General features: G+C 44.2%; 1 protein-coding gene across 1 annotated transcript in view; it reads left to right on the top strand.

The window, feature by feature from the left end:
* KCNK1 (potassium two pore domain channel subfamily K member 1) overlaps positions 1–4543 on the top strand; it is a 34706-nt gene extending 30163 nt beyond the window's left edge. Inside the window, exon 3 of the mRNA XM_063329026.1 lies at positions 2361–4543. Within this exon, the coding sequence (XP_063185096.1) occupies positions 2361–2620 (260 nt within the window). The 3' untranslated portion in view covers positions 2621–4543. The remainder of the gene's footprint in view (positions 1–2360) is intronic.
* The last annotated feature ends 15780 nt before the right edge of the window (positions 4544–20323 follow it).

Here is a 20323-nt window from a genome sequence, read left to right as displayed (position 1 = left end):
AGACTGAGATGATAGCAAAGTAAGACCACGAATGTTAAATTTAAATGGTTTAATTATGTTTGACACAGAAGAGAGGCCCAGTGATCAGTGATTCGACCAAAGAAGAGATGGGAAAATTATCCTTGTCTTGGCATTCTTAATAAATGTATGCTGAGGGCAGTATTCTCCAATGGCAGTGTTTTAAAGCATCCTGGTTTCTGATAGAGCTTCACGCTGGGTCATCAGATGCACCGGTTAAAAGATCTGAACGGCCAAACCAAACTTCCCATCAGGTCCATTTCTTCAGCTGGTATGCATTTGTCTGTGCTCCTGTGCGTGATCCAGCAATCTTTACCTTCATTAAGTGTCCGTTAACTTGGTTCTGTATTTTACCTAAAGAAAGCTTGGGCCTTGAATGTTCATTCCTTGAAGCAGAGCCTTGAACTAGCCAACAATACACTTCATTTTATTCTCCTGTCAGGCCTGTTGTCACTGCAGAAGATTTCCCCCTCTACCCCATCGTGTTTATGTTACCAGCAGTAGCTTTTAATTATTACCCCGCTGATCTGCAGGGGATGCTAAATGATGAAGTGAATGGAAAAAGTCACGCATAGTAAAGGTCTTGTAAAAATTCTAGCTGGTCTAAAAACTCAAAAGCAGAAGAAAGCATTATGGCTCAAATTATCCTTTTTCAAACTTTAGAATGCTTAGGAAATAAATTGCAGAAAATACTAAAAGGAAAAAGTAGCTTTTAAACAAAGTTATGATCTTAGAATATTTAGTTTCAACAGTTTTTAAGGTCATAACTTTTAAATTGTTCTTTTTCCTTTCACGTGAACAATTCAAGGAACCAAACAGGAATTATAAAATGTTTTCTCTTGCTGAACCTAAATTTTCTTCAAGAGAAGTTTTAGAGTTCTACATCAGAACATGCTTCATGAGTGCTACAGGCTTGTCGAGAATTTTTAGGAGAACACAAGTCCTGTTCTAAATCAAGTGGTGATCAGCTGGGCTGAGTTTCAGAGGTAATTACAAAATTCTTAGTGCAGATTTATAGATGCCTTTTAATTGGCATAGCTTTGCCACTTCCACTTTGTGTTGAGGCATAGCTCCCATTTGATGTCATGAGATAAAGCTTAAAAACAATCCATAAATTTTAGCTGTCGTGCTGATTTAGATCTGTACCTGGTGTTGCAATATTGATTTCATGCTGCTCCTGGAAGGAAAAGGAGAGTGTTATTGCCAGTGAATAATCTGTAACTACAAGTGAAATATTTATGCCTTTAGGTAACAGAACAGTGACCACAGGTAGATTATAATAATTAATCTGTGTTGATCTTTCAGCACATTTAATGTTCAGCCTTTGGATGAATATGTTATACTGATAATTATACACTTAGCTTCTGCTTGATTTACTCGTTGAAATGATATAATATGCAAGTAGTCAATGCTCCTCATTAAATTGTAGCAGTACCAGGGATCTAATGAAACATTGAGATTAAGAAACGCTCATTTTAATACCTTCCCTCAAATGCATATGAAGAGGAAAAAAAAAAAAAGGGTACAGTGAGCTGTTAACCATACAAAGCTCCATTTCCAAAAGTCTTAGTCTGTGACAGTTGACTATTACCTTTAATAATCAGAGTCAGTACACCACCAAAGTCATCAGTAATATCGTTTACGTAACACTTCAAGTTTGGATACTTTATGTATATTAGTAAAACACTCCAAATAATCTTTAAGGTGTCATCAGATATAGCAACTTTGTCGTGTTTTTAAAGTATCAGCAATAATTTTGCAGTAAATTTTCACTTTGATTTTATCATTTTTGTACAGATTTCTAGCTGCTTTTTTTTTCTACTTACTTCAGGGTGTTGGATGTCATCTTGTAATTTTAAAGGAAAAATACTTCAAAAGTTTTCAGGAAACATAAGTGATTTCTCCTGCTAAACTGTTACAAACAACAAATAACCATAATTAGCTGCCATATTTTCACCTCTATTTGTAACATATAGGAACATTAAGGGAAAAAATCTTTTGAAGAGCACTTAATCTTGAAGGTCATAAGTAAGTGGGGGAGTGCGCATGTGGTAAATTTTAGTGTTCTGTTTCATTTAATGCCTTTACATATTTTTCTTTTGTACAGTTGTAAGAGAATTAGAGCCGCTAGGGTTACGTTTTTGATTATGTGGGATCTTGTTGACTGTAGAATAAAAAAGGATTTGACAGTCCGAAGTGGGTTACAGAGCTCTGAAACTGGGTCATAAAGAAAAAACTGTTTTTTCTGATGACAGGTGGGAAAAGTTACAGGGTTAAAACTGTGCTAGGCCCACTTAAATTGCTAATAATTAAACACTTTTTTTTTTTTTTTTTGTACCCAGGTTATCTGTTGCTGGGCCTTATCGCAATGTTGGTAGTTCTCGAGACTTTTTGTGAACTCCATGAGCTCAAAAAGTTTAGGAAGTTGTTTTATGTGAAGAAGGACAAGGAAGACGACCAAGTGCATATAATGGAACATGACCAGCTCTCCTTCTCTTCCATCTCAGACCAAGCAGCCTCCATGAAGGACGATCAGAAGGCAAACGAGCCTTTTGTGACTTCCCAGTCCCCAACTTCCAATGACAGCTCTTTAAACAATTAATACAGGGGTATCCATACCGTTGTTTTGGTGCATTTATGCTACTTACCATAAGAAATAGAACGCCTCATATTTTTTTTCTGAAAATATAAAACCTGGAAGACTGTGCTACTTTAACAAGGATTCATCACTTTTGACATAGAAAAGACTTCTGGGAAAAATGTGGGAGCCACCCTGGGAAAAGGGAAAAAACGTAGGGTGTGGCTGGGAATATTAGGCCATTTTGCTTGAGGGATAAGGAGTTAGGTGTTCCACTTTCAGATGTGCCAGAGAGAAAGGCTTGCACAAGCAACAGATATTGTAGGAGAGCAGGCCTTCACTGGCGTCCATCTCATTTAGTTGCACGCCCCATCTTGCGACTGGGTGACAGAGCAAATTTTGGGATGTGCACTTTTGATTGTCAGAAGCGTAGTCACAGGTTTAATCCAAACACACCAAACATCTTGATCTGGAAAACACCTATAGATCTGCTGGAGCAGGGGGTATCTAGATCATCCCAGTGATTTGCAGGTGCAAGTAATAATTCTAGGAATGAAAAAACAAGGCTCCAGTCCCTCCTTTGCCCGTGCCGTTTACACTCAAATTCCCTACTTCCTTAAAATGTCCCTCAATCACAAGAAAAATGTTGTCCTGAAGAGAGTGTGCCTTGAGTCTTCCATGCTGTTTGTCTTTGCATGAGATACTTTTGTAAACTCTGAGAGGTAGCGAGACCAATTTAAAGTGCTGGGTGAGATGGGGCTATAGGGAAGGGAGACAGCTGCATTTCTGTCCTCCAAAATGGGTAGGAGTGGGTTTTTAGCTATGGCGTGGAGCGGAATGAAAAAGAGAACTGAAATTCGGCAGATGCCATGATTGATATAGTCATGTGCTTATGGCATTCTTCTAGTAGATGGTTGAAATCTGTTCAGCAGAAGGATTCAGTGCTGTTTCTTCCACAGTCCAACCCAATGTGTGCTCTCTGCTGAGCTGATAGGTAAGCGGAGGAACAGAAGTAGTGTCACCTTTGAAGGTAGCCCCTTTTTCTTTTGCTTTTCTAACTAGTAGTCAGAGCATTTTGGAGGAGAAAGAAATGTTTCAGGGCAAAACAATTTTTCAGTTTTTCATATGGCAAGAAAAAAGGAAAAATGTCACATTTGGTTCGGATGGAACCGAAATTTTTTCCCCTTGGGAAAAGTCACTAAAAAGTGGAGATCTCGCTCAACTTCTGAAGCTGGAACCTCTTTGGCTGTAACAGGAGAGGTGTTTTAGTCCAGCTACCAGTCACTGTGCTGAATGCAGGGACCTCGGAGTGAATTTCAGTGAGCAGGAGATGAGGCTTAAGTGGTTGCAGTACTCTCTCTTCTGGCCTTAAGAATCTACGATATGGGAATTTTGATAATGCTTTGCAATGAACAAAAGATCTGGAGCACAAATAGCCATATTAGGACAGCCTCCCACATAGGAATAGTGTAGAGGAGAGCCTTTTCCCTGCAGCGCAAGCATGCCAGATTGCCTGTAATTTGGCTTTTAGTGTTTAGAGCTGAATAATATTTTACTGTAACAGAAAAAAAAGCAGTGTGTCTAGATTTAGCGCACATGGGAAAAATACTTGAAAGTAAATAACCCAAAATATACTGTGTTTGAGCTTAATTACAGCTAGCATCAAACAGATTTTATATCTTTACTGGAAAAACTGACTTTATGGTTAAATCAGCTGAAAGTCTTCAATTAAAATTTATATTTATAGAAAACCAGAGGTTGTTTCAGATTTTATAGATTAGGTGAGAGCATACTGTGTTTGCATGTTCCCAGGAAAGTGGCTATTTTTATACTGCTTAACTTAACACAGTTCTATTTATAATGAATGTTAACCAATGTATATGTACATATATACATAAATATATTTATATACTGTACATATATCATAAATCACCAGAGTTTAACAGACTTAGGAATGGCATTTTAGATAATTTTTTTCCCTAGGCTTCTCTTTATACAGTCAATAATTGAAAACTATGGCATTAAAATGACACTGACATAAAATTAAGAGTACTGTACTACAAGAAACATTTATACTGGCTTTTTTTCAGTGGAATTTTATTGATTGTTTTCAGTACCTTAAAATTCAAGATTTCTTTTAATTTCAGTGTAACATTGAGCTCTAAAGAATATGCACAGATGCTAAATGATTTACAAAGTTAATTTTGCAGCGTGTACACAATTGCAAAATGTAGACACGTTAAATGAAAGCACAGAATTAAAAGCAGAAGCGATAAACTAAGCAGTGTACTGTGATGTAGGTGAGTATTTGTTATTTTAGACTTAAATAAAAAGTCTGGCTTTTGCTTGCCTGCACTATGAAATGGGGAGTATTTTCTTTAGTGGTGCGTGTGTGCGCACATACTGTGCAAAAATCCTGCCTGCCTTTGTCAAGATTGTGCATCCTTTAGTTAGCCTTCCTCAACTCGAAGAGGGGCAATTATTGCCAGATTGTGTTACCTAATTTTTCTGTTAATTGTAGCTTAGTGTTGCATTGATGATTCCTATAGAAAAAAGCATTCCGACGTGTGTTTGTTTCAGATGCTGACTGATTGTAGCAAATAAAAAATAGTGGCATGACATTTATCTGGTCTTTATAACCAATACTTGAGGAAATCTGAAAAACTGTCATTGCAGGTTATCAGAACCACTGATGAAAATAATGGCCGTCATTTCCTACAGCTTTTACATCTTCACGTGAAGCTAACACACAAGATCAAATAGTTAAAACTGGAATCCAGATTAGGAGAAAGATTGTCGTCCAAGAACCTTAGTATAAAGTGTGTATCTTTCCCAGAGATGAACTGTGAAGTGGGTGCACATAAACCCAAATGGAGAGCATGGATCGTAAAACAACAGTGCTGCAACAGAAGGGGCAAGAGAGAGTTAGAAATGTGAGCAAATGATTTGTACGCAGAAGAGAAGTGCCTGGGTCCTGTCCTCGCTCTCCTGTCTTCGATTGATCCAGGCATATATCCCATTAATAGCTTTATTCCTGTGCTACGTCTGACATTTGCTGTCTTCTCTTTGTCTTTCAGTCATTAAATATAAATGTGTTTTATTATTATTTCAAGGGAAAGAACTGGCAGGCCATTCAGTTGTGTTGGGGGAAGGAACCCGCTTGAGTTTTGATCTTGGAGCTGAGCAACAGCCACGTTTGTCCCTTTGAGAACATGTCCTCTTCCCTAAGAGTTTCTTCCGAAGGTTCACCAATCACACTAAGTAGGTAGCTTCAGAGACTTGGGTGGTTTGCAGCTTTAATGCCAGTCCTACAAAAGTTGCCTAGTTGGGTGTATCTAGGAGGTATGGAAGGTCGGTGTAGCTGCGCTGCGTAGAAGGTGTGGTACACGGATGTGCGTGCTCTGTCGTGGTCAGTCCTGTCCTGCACCGGATCAAATGAAGATGGCCTCTTCCTTTCCCACAAAGCAGTTTCAAGTTAAGTGCTTTGCAGTAAGCAGGCCGGGTAGCACTAACACTGTCACTGCATGGGATGGTCTCCTGAAAAAGGGAAGAAAAGAAGGGGAAGTCCTTTTATGTGCTGTTACTTGGAGATGGTTGTCCTCTGGGTGGACCAAACCTGTTTGCTGATGCTAAATCTTGCAACTCCACGTTACCGTTTGCTTTGTAAATAGTAGTCAGAAGTATACTGAGATGAACCATAAATTGCTAAAAACATTACTGCCCTAATGCTATTCTGTTTTATTCATTCTTCTAGATTCTGCTTTCTGCTGAAGCAAAAGAAAGTTACTATAGCTGGAAGCAGTGTTATTCCAGGTGCGCACTGGTACAAACGAACAGGGTTTCTGTTCTCTGCAGAGAGTTCCACTAGTAACCGCTATTATCATAATAGGTATCGTGAAGCTCCTAGATAGCCAAAAAAGTGTGCATCTTCGTATTGTTTCTTTCAAAGAGAAACAGTAATTTTTGAAATCACCGTGACTAGCTCTGCAAATTCACATGCTCGTTAATGCGTATTAAGCACTTGATGTGTGCTTTAATGCCTACAGTGTTAGTCACATCGCTTCCTAAGTCACCATTCTACTTGCTTTTTACCATGGATTTCTTGTCCCAATCACCTTCAAAGGTCATCGTGTTGCCACTGATCGTGGGTGCTGTGATGCAGTTACTTTGCTGGTGGTGATGCCGGTTTCTCAGAGCCATTGCCTTAGCTGACAACAGGACTACCTCACGTGTGGCAGTTGGGGCCAAATGACAGATTTAGGTAACGAGGAGGGACAGTGTGGCTGGGAGCAGGTGCACGGGCTGACAGCCAACGTCAGGACAAAATCATCCTGGCAGACTGCTAAGTGACAACATAGTTTTCACCAGGATTTGCTGCCTGTTGCTGGGAGTAAAAGGAAAATGCTTCCAGAGGAAGGAAGGAAGGACATTGCCAAAAGTCATCTGAAATGAAGTTCAGTGGAATTATGCTTTTTCACAATTTGTCTATAATCTGTGGCTCTCAATTACTTCAGTTGCACTGTACGTACCATGAATCAGGAAAGCAGTTTGGCATTTCCCTAGCGTAGATGGTCCCTGTGCTCCCTGAAGCAAGTTATACTTGTCATCATAACAAGTTTTTCTGTATTAAGGTCACTAAGTGTTCAGGCCCATGAGCAGGAGTGTAAATCAGCATCACCGCTGACACTTTCCAGGGGCAAATGTGGCTCAGGGCACTGCCTGGCCCTGGGGTTACCTCCCTTTTTTAAAGGCCAGGCTGTCTGGAAAGCGAAAAGTGAAACCTCTATCTTAAAAAGTGAGAAACCCACTCTGCTGGGAGGCTCAAAGCTCCTCAGACCCATTTTGTGCTAATCCCAGAGGTCTTGTAGTTTTGCACATAGAGTATATATCTGCAAGCATCCAGCGTAGCACATAGAATTGGGACTTAAGTTTCTCTATGCCTAATTTTTTGAGACTGATCAACCCGCTCAACCTTCTGAATTTATCTTCCCCATTTAAGAATGTGGCTCTCAATATTCACTGATACCTTGCTGGGCCGCTCCAGCAGGGGGTGAGGTGAGACCAAAAGGGACTCAAATACCACCTGCCCTAAGGAGGAGCGGTGATGGGAATAGGCGAGGGGACAGCTGGTCACTGGGAGAGCCCCATCCCTGCCCATGAGGATACGTGGGCTTCAGCTGCCGCCACCACTACGTGCACCAGTTCTTTATATCTAAACCGTGTTCCACCGTCTGGCATATAAGGACTGTACGATTCACTCGGCTGCACTCTCTGTACCTCAGCCAAAGTTCATGCTGCTGGTAACGTAATGACTGTAAAAACTAATAGCTCATCTAGAAGAATTAAATTATTTTATTTTTCTTTTTAAGTGCATCATGGCTGTGCTTCTGGGCGTTATTTAGACTCTAATTTTATTCTGGCCTGCAATGCCGCATTATCCTACAACTGTAAAGCTCCTGTCTCAGTCACACATGGGCAAAAATTAATTGGCATGCTCGCATAAACAGAAAACAGCAAACTGTAGTATCAGTTTAAATGGAAATTAGCAAATCCTAATTCTGCATTCGTGGGCTGGTTTCCTGATTATGGGCAAAGATCTGTTAAATTTGTTTAGGAATTGGCAGCTGTGATTTGAGGCATGCTTTCTGAACGGAGATGCAAAAAACATTGATGTCCAGTAATAAAGTACAATATCACCTTTGGGATTAAGTCTCCCAAATGTTTAGTTAGCTGCTTTTGCAGATTAATCCTATTTGCATGGGGTAATAAGGCCTTGTTTGAAATTTATTGTGCAAAAATTAAAATCCACACTCCATTTGACTCAAGCTTCCTACTGCATGTTCAGAGAAAAGAAAAAAAAATCAATGCAGAAGAAGAAGATGGCCTTATTTCATACGCCGCCTCCCAGGAAGCTTGACCTGGTGCTGCTGAACCGTGACAGTCCCCTGGCTCCCAGGCCCGTGCAGGCAACCTTCGCTCCAGGAAGGCTTGCAGGCAACATCCCCAGCCTTGAGACGATGGGGCAGTCCAGGATAGTGGTGAGGGGAGAGCAGCATCCCTGGGATGCAAGAGGAGAGACCGCAGCTGCTCCGAGGCTGAAGGTAAATAGCAAAGACGGACAGTAAAGGAGGGGACACAGCGGGACTTGGAGGGGGCAGGGGCAGAAGCCTGCCCAAGCCCCTGGGGAAGGACCTGCGCCTGCTGCAACGCAAAGAAAGGAGGAAATAATTTGATATATCAGGATTATCAAAGGGGGCGGTGTTGCTTTTTGAAGTTACTTAACTTCTAATCGTCCACTTTGAGTTGTGGGCGGCTTTGAAGTGTACTGCAAAGAAACAGAGAAGTAGAAACTAGTGAACCCGTAAAAATTAGGAGGTGTTGAGAAAAAAGATGCACTTCTGCCTTTTAAAGGCAGAAATGACCCTTGTGATGCCCTTCCCTGACCCCTTACAGGACCTAGACACATCAGCAGTAGCTGTGTTAGGACAGATCAGATGTCCAAGTCTGATAGAGACTCTGCCCAGCTCTCATCCCCTGTCCCAGAAGCTAATTACCTTCTCTGTTAAAAATTTCCTGCTTCCTTTGTCTGGCTGCACGATTTCTGATGAATCGTTCCAAAAGCAGCATTTATATAGGGCTTTGTTATGTTTTTGTCTGCTAGGTGACAGACCACATCACATTAGCTATCAGCTTGCCCTGAGAAGGATGAACATCCCTCAGTGTCCTCTTTAATAGGCGAAGCAGGCTGAGCTCCTCTGGGTGCTGAACACCAGCATCTTCTCAAAAGCTCGGCTCATTCCTGGTTCAGTTTTTCAACATGCATTTTTTCGGCGCAGGCTCTGAAAGCAGGGTGCCACGCTCCTGCCAGTACCCAGGGTGGTCCCTCTGCAGAGGGGCTGGGCTGTGGCCATGGAGCAGAAAGGGGAGATGGCCATGGCTGTGGCCATGGAGCAGAAAGGGGGAGATGGCATTAGCCACCATGCCCCCACCACCCTGCTTTCCATCTCCCTGTTGACCCCAGGTTTCCCGTCATCCCCCCTCAGCTGGCACAGCTGGGGCTGCGGTTCAGGAGATACTTGTCCCTACCCCTGCTAATCCTGGGGGAGATGCATGGGGATAGGAGAGAGGCTATGGCAGGATCAAGTCCTCTCTGGCCCAGATGCTCCTAAGTGTCTGAAACAGAGACATTGATTTTAAACACTATTTGCTGCACCCTATGAGAGCCAGGAGCTTGGTAACCCCCTCCCAGCCCATCTGCCCAGCCTGCTGGGCAGGAGCTGTTTGTGTCTTGTGTTGAACCTCAGGATGCCAGAGGTTGCCGGAGCTCAGAGAAATATCGGCTGACCTGCCGGAAGGGGGAATTACACATTTGTTTCAGGCAGTCTCAGAGCACTAGTTTCAGGCAATAGGGGTAACTCGTCAAGGCTCCTGCCCTCCTGGCAGCACCTCGGGCATCAACAAGGTGCTGAGCAGGCGCATCCGAGAGTATACACGCTCCCTTGGTAGGCAGTGCAGCACCTTGCCGGCAGGGCACTGCAGAGACAGGGGAGATGTGTTTTTATTAACTTCAGGGTACAGCTCAAAAAAATAGTCTCTTGCGTTCGCTGGAGCTGCTCTAGGGCTGTACCGTGCCCCTGTGATGCGCGCTGGAGACGCTCGTGCTGCGACCCCCCTAGTGAGGGCTGGCTTTGATTAAAGTGCAGCTGAGGCTGCAATTTCCTTTAGAGATGAGGCAAGAGCCCTAATTCTGGGATACCGAGGTGGGTAAGGCAATGTCCCGAGTCAGACACCGAGAACCCACCTCCAAACAATCCAAAAACTTGTGAGTATCTGCCAAGTTACTGGTTATTGTGATGTTGCAAGTATTGCTATTTCATCTTCTCACAAAGGAGGCTAAATAAGGTTCACGTTTTTTTCTTTGCATGTTATGCATTGAAACGAAAGCTAATCTCAAAACGTCAATAGTTTTTCCAATGGTTTTAGTCCTGAATGCCCGTAAACGTGGATTTGGTGACTAAACAGAATGATGTATTGATCTGCACACAGACAGGAGACTGACGCTGAATGCTTGACCAAAAATAGATCCGCTGGGCAAACGGTTACCCAGGACTTTCTTCCCCAGCTGCAAAATCTAAGCCTGTGGGAAACTCCCAGAGATGACAGCCGGAGCAGAGAAGCAGGAATAAGTAGAAAGCACACAACGCCAGTTCAGCAAGACCCCGGGAAGGTCCCTTTGCCGCATCCCAAGAAAGCAGGGGATGCATGTGCACCAAACTGACCAAGTGGGATAGATAACACAGCCATTTGCTTCTGCTATTTTTCTACCTTGTTATCGCTGTTACGCTTTGCAGTCATCCTGTAATCCAGGGGGTACCACCCTTCTTGAACGCAGTCCAAGTTTATTTTGAAATTATTTCTAGAGGCATTGCATCAGCAACATGGTGGCGTCCCAAAGCCGGCATGCTGGTGGCTCCATGAGGCATTCCCTGAGGCCACGTGGTCAATCTAGCATTTTAATAGCCCCTCACATCTTGTGAGATACAAAATCAGTAGAAAACCCATGTGTGGAATAATACAAGGAATTATCGCTCCAATTTCAGCCAGTAGTTTTGCACCTCTCTCAAAAGGAACGAAGTTTATCTCATTTATTGATTTTATAAACCAGGCTGCTGATAGATCATGGCTCTATCTTGCCCCAGAAATGCAGGCAGATTCTGTCCCCTTCACATTTGTGCTACTATTTTACCAGAGATTAATGTATCGACACACAGAGTTTATCCGAGAATCAGAAATGTGTGTGAGACCTGGGACTTTTCCCTCAATCCCAAGAGCCCAAATTCAGCTCCTTAACAGGTCTCTGAAGGACTGTGAGGAAGCAGGAATGGGCATTCAGCTGGGATGTGAATTTCTGCTCCTCTCTTGCTTAAATTCAATTCGTATTCTCGGCCCCACGCAGCAGCCACGGTACACGCTCCCATGGGAGCTTAGCAGTTTTAATGTAAATTTTGCCTGTTTCGCATCCAAACTTTAATGCTGCGCACGAGGCGTAGCATTAATAGCTCTTCTTCTATATGAAACTGTTTAATCTGAAGCTCAGCTAAATGGATTACAGGAAAATATTTGTGACAGGCTGGGAGGTGCTGGATAAATATTTATCATCTAGAGGGGGACAAACTCAAAACAAATAGAGACTTAGGCTTCATATCGGCTGTAGGCATGTATGAAAGCCACGGCAGAGCTGCATATGTTTTTAACAGGTTTAAGTCTTACTCAGTTATTGGGCCTCTGAGAGATGCTGCTGTCAAATGGTTTAGTCTAAATACATCCAGTGTGGTGTATTTGATGGCACTGGTTCTGAAGGAGGTTTGGGGTGAACAGTACTCCTGCTGAGCTAAAAAGGCTTCGTGCCCATTTACGCTGCTGATTAGCGGCTGGGAAATATTCCTGGGTGAAAAATATGCACTTTAAATAACAGCTCCTTTGGCTGTGTTTAAATGGGTTGTTACCTCTTAGGGAATTTATATGCAATGTTTTCTATTTGGTGTCACTTCATAGGTGTTCTAATAAAATAAGAAAGCCTGGATGAGCGTTCAGCCTGGGAAGGGTACAGGTTGAAAGCCCTACTTTACAAATACTCGTGGTTTCCATAGGTAAATTTCCCCCAAAATCAGAGGGCCTCTCCCAAGCCAGATGTACTCATGTGTGGAAATGTTTGCAGGACTGGACTGAGCCCAGGTCAGAGGAAAAATTCTATCAGTTGCAAGGATTTCTCAGTTGCAGATGGCAATGCCTTTCTTGATTATATTCTTTCCTTCAGTTTCATACTCTGTCAGCTGCCAAACATGAGAGTCTTCCCCCATCGTTTCTAATGCAAGTCAAAATTTCATGGAAAAAAACCAAGCAAAATTGTCTCAGCTGACCTGGACCACTCTGGGGCCAGGGGGGACACCAGCTGGTGGGGTGCCTCAAAATGGTCTCTGTGCCACTGAGGCATCCACACACCTGGACCAACACCCTGTTGCTGCCCGCAACAGCTGTAGTGCCCTAAGGAAGAGTAAAAATCAAAATCAAAATGAACAACATCAAGCAAGAAGGAGAAAATCTATCCTGGAGCCTGAGGATAACCAGGAAACTGGCCTAGCATGGGATCGAATGGTTAGACCTAGTGTCACAAACACACGTGACTGTCTCCTGTCAACTGGAACTCTGAATAACACTAAAGGAAACCCCATCTCTTACACCATCATTTCCAAAAACCGAGAACCATCCCTGTGTTCACACAATCTCTTCCGTAACCTAATCCAACGTTATCTTGTAACAGCCAGATACCTTCTCCCAGCATCCCTGTTCAAAGGCTGCTCCAGCACTTTATTTCTGAATGTTAAATCTCTTCTTCTTTCCTACTCAAATTCTTTCAGGGTCAGTGTACAACTGGTTGATCCTGTAGCAGCTTATATCTGAATGGAAATAATTCCCCTCCCTTCCCGTATGTATTTCTTAAATGTAATCCAACCCTCTCCCAGTCTTCTGTTAACACAGCTACACAAGACAGGCTATTTAATCTACCCTTAGGAAACAGAGCCAATCATCTCTTCTTTCTGAGTACCTCTTTTCCCATTTGTCTGTGTAAAAAAAATCATCTTTTTGAAAGGCAGGCGATGAGAAGGGCACGCCAACAGCTCAATGCGGCTGTTGCGGTGCCTTAGCCAGCGCCGGAGCCTTCCCTGCCATGGTGGAAAACGTTTCACCTGCCCCCTCCGGGATCTGCTGCCGCGTCCTCCCCGGCTGTTGGAGCAGGAGGCGAAGCAGCAGCAGTGGATGGTTTTGCAGTGCACGCACATCACCCTCCACCCCAGCATCCCTTCACACCACCTCAGCCCGCAGCAGCAGACCTTCTTCTTTGACCCCAGGTGAATTATCCTACACTTTTTTCCCCACCGCATTTCACACTCCTACCCAACTCTTCCTATGAAATAACCCAGTCATCCATTGTAAACACAGGCCTTGTCTTGCACCATAGGCTTGAAGGGAAATGGGCTAATTTGCAATTGGAGATATGTGCTGGTAACACCCCTACCAATGGATCTTCTTATACTGTCCCCTTCACCCAGGTCCTTACGCTGTTTATAATTCTTGTGGTACATCCCAGCTTTACAAACAAATCCTTGTGAGTCGCTGTGCTAAAATCTTCTGTAGAGCCAATCTGTGCTATCGACTGGAATAACCTTTTTTTTAGCACTCTCCATCTGTATGCATTTGTACATAATAGCCAGCCATTTCTATGATCACATTTTCTAATTCTCTTCAGTGAACATGATGGGGTTTGTTATCTGCTTAACTTTACCCCTGCTCATCGACAAAAGGTAACAAAGGAGACGAAAAATACTTGCTACGTGTGCTTGAAAGAAATAGGAAATGGCTTGATGGATGCAGAAACACAGGCTCTATATATCATGAAATACAAGATCTGGCATAGTTTAACCTATTGGCTGTTTCTCCCTGTTATCCTCCCCTTTCTCCTAGTAAGAGAGAGGCCTGATAAGGCCGCCTCCTGGCCACACAGAGCCCGGACATGCTGCTCGCCGGGTGAACAGTGCCTTTTGTTGGCACGACAACTTCCAACAGGTCCCCAAATCCAAATGCCGGTGCTCAAAAGTTAAATGAGACCCTCCTGCATGGGACAACTGCAGATGAGCAGGCCTCCCCTTGCCTGTGAGAAGGGACGCTGTCCTTGGCCAGGGCTGGCCGGTGGCCGCCAGCCTTACCGTCGCTTGGCAGGCAGGACGGCAGATGGTCTGGAAATCAAAGCTCCTTCCACGCCGGCCCATCTCCTCGCCATGGTCATTAATAAAAGCGCTTATGCCCCTTTTCTCAGCAAGGTCAAACATATGCTGGCTAACGGGTAACACCGATTCGTTTTCCCCCCAGTAATTTAACGTTGCCATTTGCTGGCTTTCCAGGTCTGCCAGCTCGCCGCAGAATTTGCTCCCCACAGAAGGCAGCTGCGGCTCCCTGCTTGTGCCGCTTTAATTATTTCCTCCTTGGGGTAGGGGGTTGTTTGTTTGTTTGTTTAATCATCTCCTGCTCTGTTGTGCCGAGCTCTTTCTCAGTGCCTCGCACTCCCCCACTCTGTTCCAGTGCCTGCTGTTATTCTTGGCATCCAAATCAATGCTAACTGGTATATAATCAGCCCGTGTTTTACCGACCAACATTTGTTCCACTGTCAGCTTTCATTTCGGCTTCTGCTCTGATGCCAGTTACTGTTCTCTCTCCGGTGTGCAGCTCCAATTGCGTTGCTGGGTGCTGTACACCACTCTTTGGGACACTTCTAATTATTTCCATGTCCGTGTCAGCGCAGCTTGTTGCCCAGTGTCACATTCTCTCTTCTCACTAATCTGTGTACTTGGTCCTCTTCTACCCTGCATCTGCGAGTCTAAGCTTTTACCTGCCCTCTTGTATTTGCAGGTTCATGTGATTGTAATTCTGTACAGAATATTTCTTAATTTTGAGACTAATATGATAAAATATTAAATAAATGTCTCCCGAGAGGCACACTCCTACGTTATAAGATGCCAATTTGAGTGGTAAGGCACAGAGCTACTTCATTACATTCTGCCTGTGATAATCAAAATGCTAAAAACCTATTTCACTCAGTCCCCGCTTTTCCAAATTTGTATGTTATTGATCACTAGAAGCATGTGTTGTGCTGAACAAATAGAACTGTAGCTACCTAGGTTTATCTACATTTTGTCCCTGCTATAGTGGGACTAGATTGTATAGATCAGGCTTTGATTTTTGTGAATAAGAGCCCACAATCAAAATAATCTTAAAGAAAAGCTGGCTTCTAAGTGTCACAATTCCACCTCTCCCACCCAGAGCTCTATCAGTCTAGACCACCTGCCTGTTTTCTAAAGAAGCACCTACACGCCAAAGTCACCTTTGAAAATAGCCCTCAGCCCCCCCAGACAGCTCCACCAGGTGGTGCAGGTTTCTCCTCTCCCAGGCCACAATAGTGACCAGCGAGTGGCTGCTGCTGGCTGGCCCTAACACAGCGACCACACGGGGCCCACCATGTCACAGATGGGGATAGCAGGTGAAAACCCTGGAGATCTAAGAATATTTAGATACCAAAGGGTTAGGAAGGCTCATATGGACATCTCACAAACACTTGAAACGTCGAAAAAAGGTTTGCAGTCTCTTCATGCCACTCACAGCAAGAGTTCTTAAAATTTTATACTAAATGGCAGTCCCTTTGGTGTTTGTCCCGACCCTCCAGACCATATCCAAGGCTCGTGACAGGGACGTTCACTGATGGGTATATTCATGTACACTGATAGGCATATTCTTCTTAGGAAGAAATCTTTACTGTGAAGGTGGTGAGGCACTGGAACAGGTTGCCCAGGGAAGCTGTGGATGCCCCATCCCTGGAAGTGTTCAAGGCCAGGCTGGATGGGGCTTTGAGCAGCCTGGTCTAGTGGGAGGTGTCCCTGCCCAGGGCAGGGGGGTTGGAACTAGGTGATCTTTAAGGTCCCTTCCAACCCAAACTGTTCAGTGATTCTATGATTCTATATTCACTCCTTCCTGCAGAGCAGGGTACAATTGTGAAATACTATATTTCTTTGGTATGAAGTTCAGCCTGGAGACTGCAAACTCCGTGCAGAAATGCATAGTGCCTAAACAGATAGTAGTTATTAACAAAAGCTGTGTCAAGCAGGGTGGAAAGGGCCATGGCGTTAGCGCTGGCAGGGAGGGGCGTAGTGGTCACGATGTTAGACCTGCAGTTAATGCGGCAGGAGAAGTGGAGTAATGCAGATAAAGCAAGCGGGTTTGTGTATCACCTCTTCTAGTCTCTAGGAGTCCTTCTGCTCCAACATCACGTAGCTGATACACGCCAGGCAAGCTGGAGGACATGGTGTTTCATCATCCAGCACACGAGAAAAGTCTGCTGGAATGAGCTGAGCAGCCAGGAAGGAGAGAACCAGAATAGGAGAGCTGGGTATAAATTGGTTTTTTAAAAGTTTTCCCAATTTAAGAAGCAATGAGCTAAAACACTAATAATCAAAGAAGAAGAATCACAATTCTTGCCTTTTAATGTTGTGAATAAGGAAGAGATACAAGAGTGAACAGAGGATAAAATATTCTAAAAGAGATAAGATGCGGCAGTTCATTTAAAAATAATTAAAGATGACAGCCTGGATCCCAAGATAAGGAAAACAAGGATACAAAAGGAATCATCATCAGCTCAGTAAGAATCTGGCAGCTCTTTTGTGTGGCCTGATGTGTTTTCAAAACTAGACAATATTGTCTGTTGGGCAAATACCAATGAAGAGTAAACATAGCTGTATTTTTTTCCAACAGATAAAGTAGATATTACCTTAAAGGGGGAGTCGTTATTCCCCAATGGACCAAATCCTGCCCCCAAATCACACTCAATGCTGTCTTTAAAATGTTGTCATTTTCTTTTAGCTAAACACGTTTGCTACCTTTACTGCATTAAATGGGATCGAAGAGGCACAGAGTGATCTGCTGAGCTCCTTAAAGAAAAAAAGCGTATTCTCTGGGATTCAGGCAGCTCTCCCTTTAACCGAGGCCAGGCAGCTGGTGTAGGTGATGGCAATCAGTGGCTGGGTGGGGAAAGGTCTGTGCTTTGAAGGGCAGGAGCTTCCCCTCTGCAGAGGGTCAGGCTAGCTAAAAAGGAATATCACAACAATCTAAGCAACGTGCAGAGGCAAAACACCTGGTAAAATGAGCCCTGGCAGCTTTAGCTATGGGGTGAGGACTTGCAGCAGGGAGTGATGGTGGCTTTTATCAGTGCTGGCGGGTGCAGGAGGTGTTGGCAGCCTCGCAGGCAGCCTATCTAGGTCAGTGCATCCATCTATGTGCGATGGCTCTGGACTCGCTCCTGGAGAAGGGTAAGACCCAAGCGTGCGTCTCCTTTCTCTAGCCCAGGGACAGAGCTGTGGAGCATCCTGGCCTGTTCTGGGGGTGCAGGGGCTGGTGGGGGGGATGTAACTGCTGCTTGGGGTGGGTGCAGCTGTAAAGGACTGAGGGTGGTGCTGGGGAGCGAGAAGCTGAGACTGGAGAGAAATCAGGGAGCCGTGCTGGGAGCAAGTGTAAGCTGGGAGATCAGTTTTCCTTTTAGACTCTCATAAATGCTGTTTGGAGACCTAGAGAAAAAGGCTGAACTGCCCTGGGACTTGAGGATGAGTTTCCTATCTGAGGGGAAATAGCAAGGCAAGGATAAAGCCCTTGTTATGAGAATAGCCAAATATATTCCTTTGATCTAGCTGGGTTTAAACCTCATCCATATGTTTATTAGCCTCCTCTTATCTGAGCCATATGCCTTCTTGCAGCTGCATTTCCCTTATCACACAGCAGCGGTAAAGGCTCAAAATGCCTAAAAAGCGTGTCACGCTTTCATATGCTTCATAAAATCCCAGCTGCCACCCATATCTCTGTCGCAAGTCCATAACTGCCATGAGGCTTCCCTAATTTCCACTTGATTGCCCACTCCTTTCTCCTCCCAGTCTTTCCTTCACCCTTGTTCTCCCTCTCCTCCAACCACTCCTGCCGCACCATCCCCTTTGGGGACCCCAAGCTCTTGTTTCCTCTCTCCCTGCTCAGTTCGCCAAATGTTCGGCTGCTTTAAAACCCATTGGCATGAGAAAGTCTCTTCCCTGGCACCTTTAGCTCAAGGGAAGGAATCACCCCATTGTGATGCCAAGCAAATGCCAGACAGCTGACTGCTGCAGGAGGGTCAGAGGTTAGGGATGAATGCTGATAAAGTTCCAAAAACTGAAGCAACCTGCAGTAAAACGTAGGTTGTCAGAGACTGGAAGTCTGCTATGACCCTACTAGGCTTATTTGGAAGAGATTTTTACATGGCAGAGGAGTCAGGGAGTTAGTTTCTTTTTTTTTTACTTTCACACCAAACTTCACTGAGGGAATCGCCTGAGACATGCAGAATTGCAGCTTTTGTGTGTTTGATTTCTCAAACCACCCTTCGCGTGACGGGATTGGGAACGGATCGCACTGCGTGGCTGCAGCCTGACAGAGCTTTTGCTTCTGAGTTTATCCTTAGCTGGCTGTCAGCTACAAATGCATCATTTTTATTTTTTTTTTCCCCATCTAATAGATTTTTTTTTTTTTTCTCCCAAACTTTCTTTGTGGGTGAATTAGCAGAGTGATGCACCGGCTCAAGTAGAGACTGATCGTTGCGTGCACCCCCAGGAGCTCTCTGTATTGCTGAAGTTTCCTTTCTGGGCTGCTAACCAGGGAAAGTATTTGACAGGGAATACTGTGGAGAGGAGCACACGCATGTGGACAGAGGACAAGGGCACAGGCACAAGACAGACTGACGCAAGCTCCTGTGTACCGCTTTACTGAGGGAAACGCCTCCAGAAAGTGCCCGGTTTTAGCAAGTCCCTCAACCTTCCCTGAGCAGTAGATTAATGAAGAAAAACAAGTGGGACAAGGTACAGAACACCAAGGTGTTTCTGGAGCACAGCCATCGTCCCCATGGCTACAGTCAGCAAAGGGCTGCTACAAAGGCAATGCGGCAGAAGAGCGTGAACAGGCTTAGGCCAATAGTCTGCAATAACATGAACTACTTCTAAACACTTCTTCTTATACCAAATCTTAATTAAAATGAAAATAAATAAACAAAATAAAGTTGGGTGTGTAGTAGGAAGACTAATTAGGACCACTGATGTTAAAGTGGCATTCAGTCCATCCTCCAACCCCTTCCAGCTTGGCATTCAAGGACACCCTCTGGACCCCTCTGAGAAGGGAGGCAGGCCAGATGCACACGGTATGGTTACAAAAACAGGTTTATTGTCCTGCTCCAGGCTGTGTTGGTCACCTGCTGACAGTAACCCACAGAGCCCCAGTCGCAGGAGTCGTTTTACCTAGCAATCCCCTTTCACACCTTTTCCTTTCCCAAATAACCGACCTGCCTGTATTTAATCTTTCCCCATGGGCCCCAGCTTTGCTGATATGGCCTCAGTGACAGCCAATAAATGAGCATCTCCCTATCTCTTGAGGTTTCACCTAAAGGGAGTTCCCAATCCTCCTGTTTCACTCTCTGAAATGCCTGGTAGTTTTTTCCAGTTCCAGTTTGATTAGTGCAATCCCAGGTGTGGCCGGCCAGCTGCTTTCCCACTTCCATCCTCTGTGATGTTTGGCTCTTTTCCACATTGTTTTCCTAGTAGATCAGCCTTGGGGATGGCCACCTGTATGCAGACCTTAACATCCAATACTTCCTTCTAAAGACTGAAGAATATAAACCCTTCATGGCTGTATTCAGGTTTGATGCTTTCAAGAATGGTGTATCCTCTCTTCTCCCAAAAAGTAAGGCTGAGTGAAAGGAAAAAAGGCAAAGAAATTCTGAATCCTCTGAATTTCAGACGTATTATTCCAGTCCCTTGCAAGCTGTTCAGCTGGCATGAACAGTACACCCGGCTTCAAGGTTCCACACATTTGTAATTTTCTTGGCTAAAAAATACTTGCCTTCAAACCCAGACCGGGCTTCATAATAAATAATCCGGTGTTCATTGGAAGAAGTAAGGCCTTTTCAGGTACTATCAACTGTAAGCTTTCATCACGTCAGTGGTTGGCCTATTAGCTTTTTGTGCCCTGTGTGGCTTCACTTGCTCTCCGTGCCCTGTGTTTGCTGTGGGACTAATTGTACCTTGCCTTATCAGAGAGATCACCTGGGCTCCGAGATGC

This window comes from Chroicocephalus ridibundus, chromosome 3, assembly GCF_963924245.1.
Source record: "Chroicocephalus ridibundus chromosome 3, bChrRid1.1, whole genome shotgun sequence".
In the NCBI taxonomy this organism is placed as follows: domain Eukaryota; kingdom Metazoa; phylum Chordata; class Aves; order Charadriiformes; family Laridae; genus Chroicocephalus; species Chroicocephalus ridibundus.
Note: the sequence above shows the minus strand (reverse complement) of the source record. Positions and strands in the feature narration are given on the sequence as shown.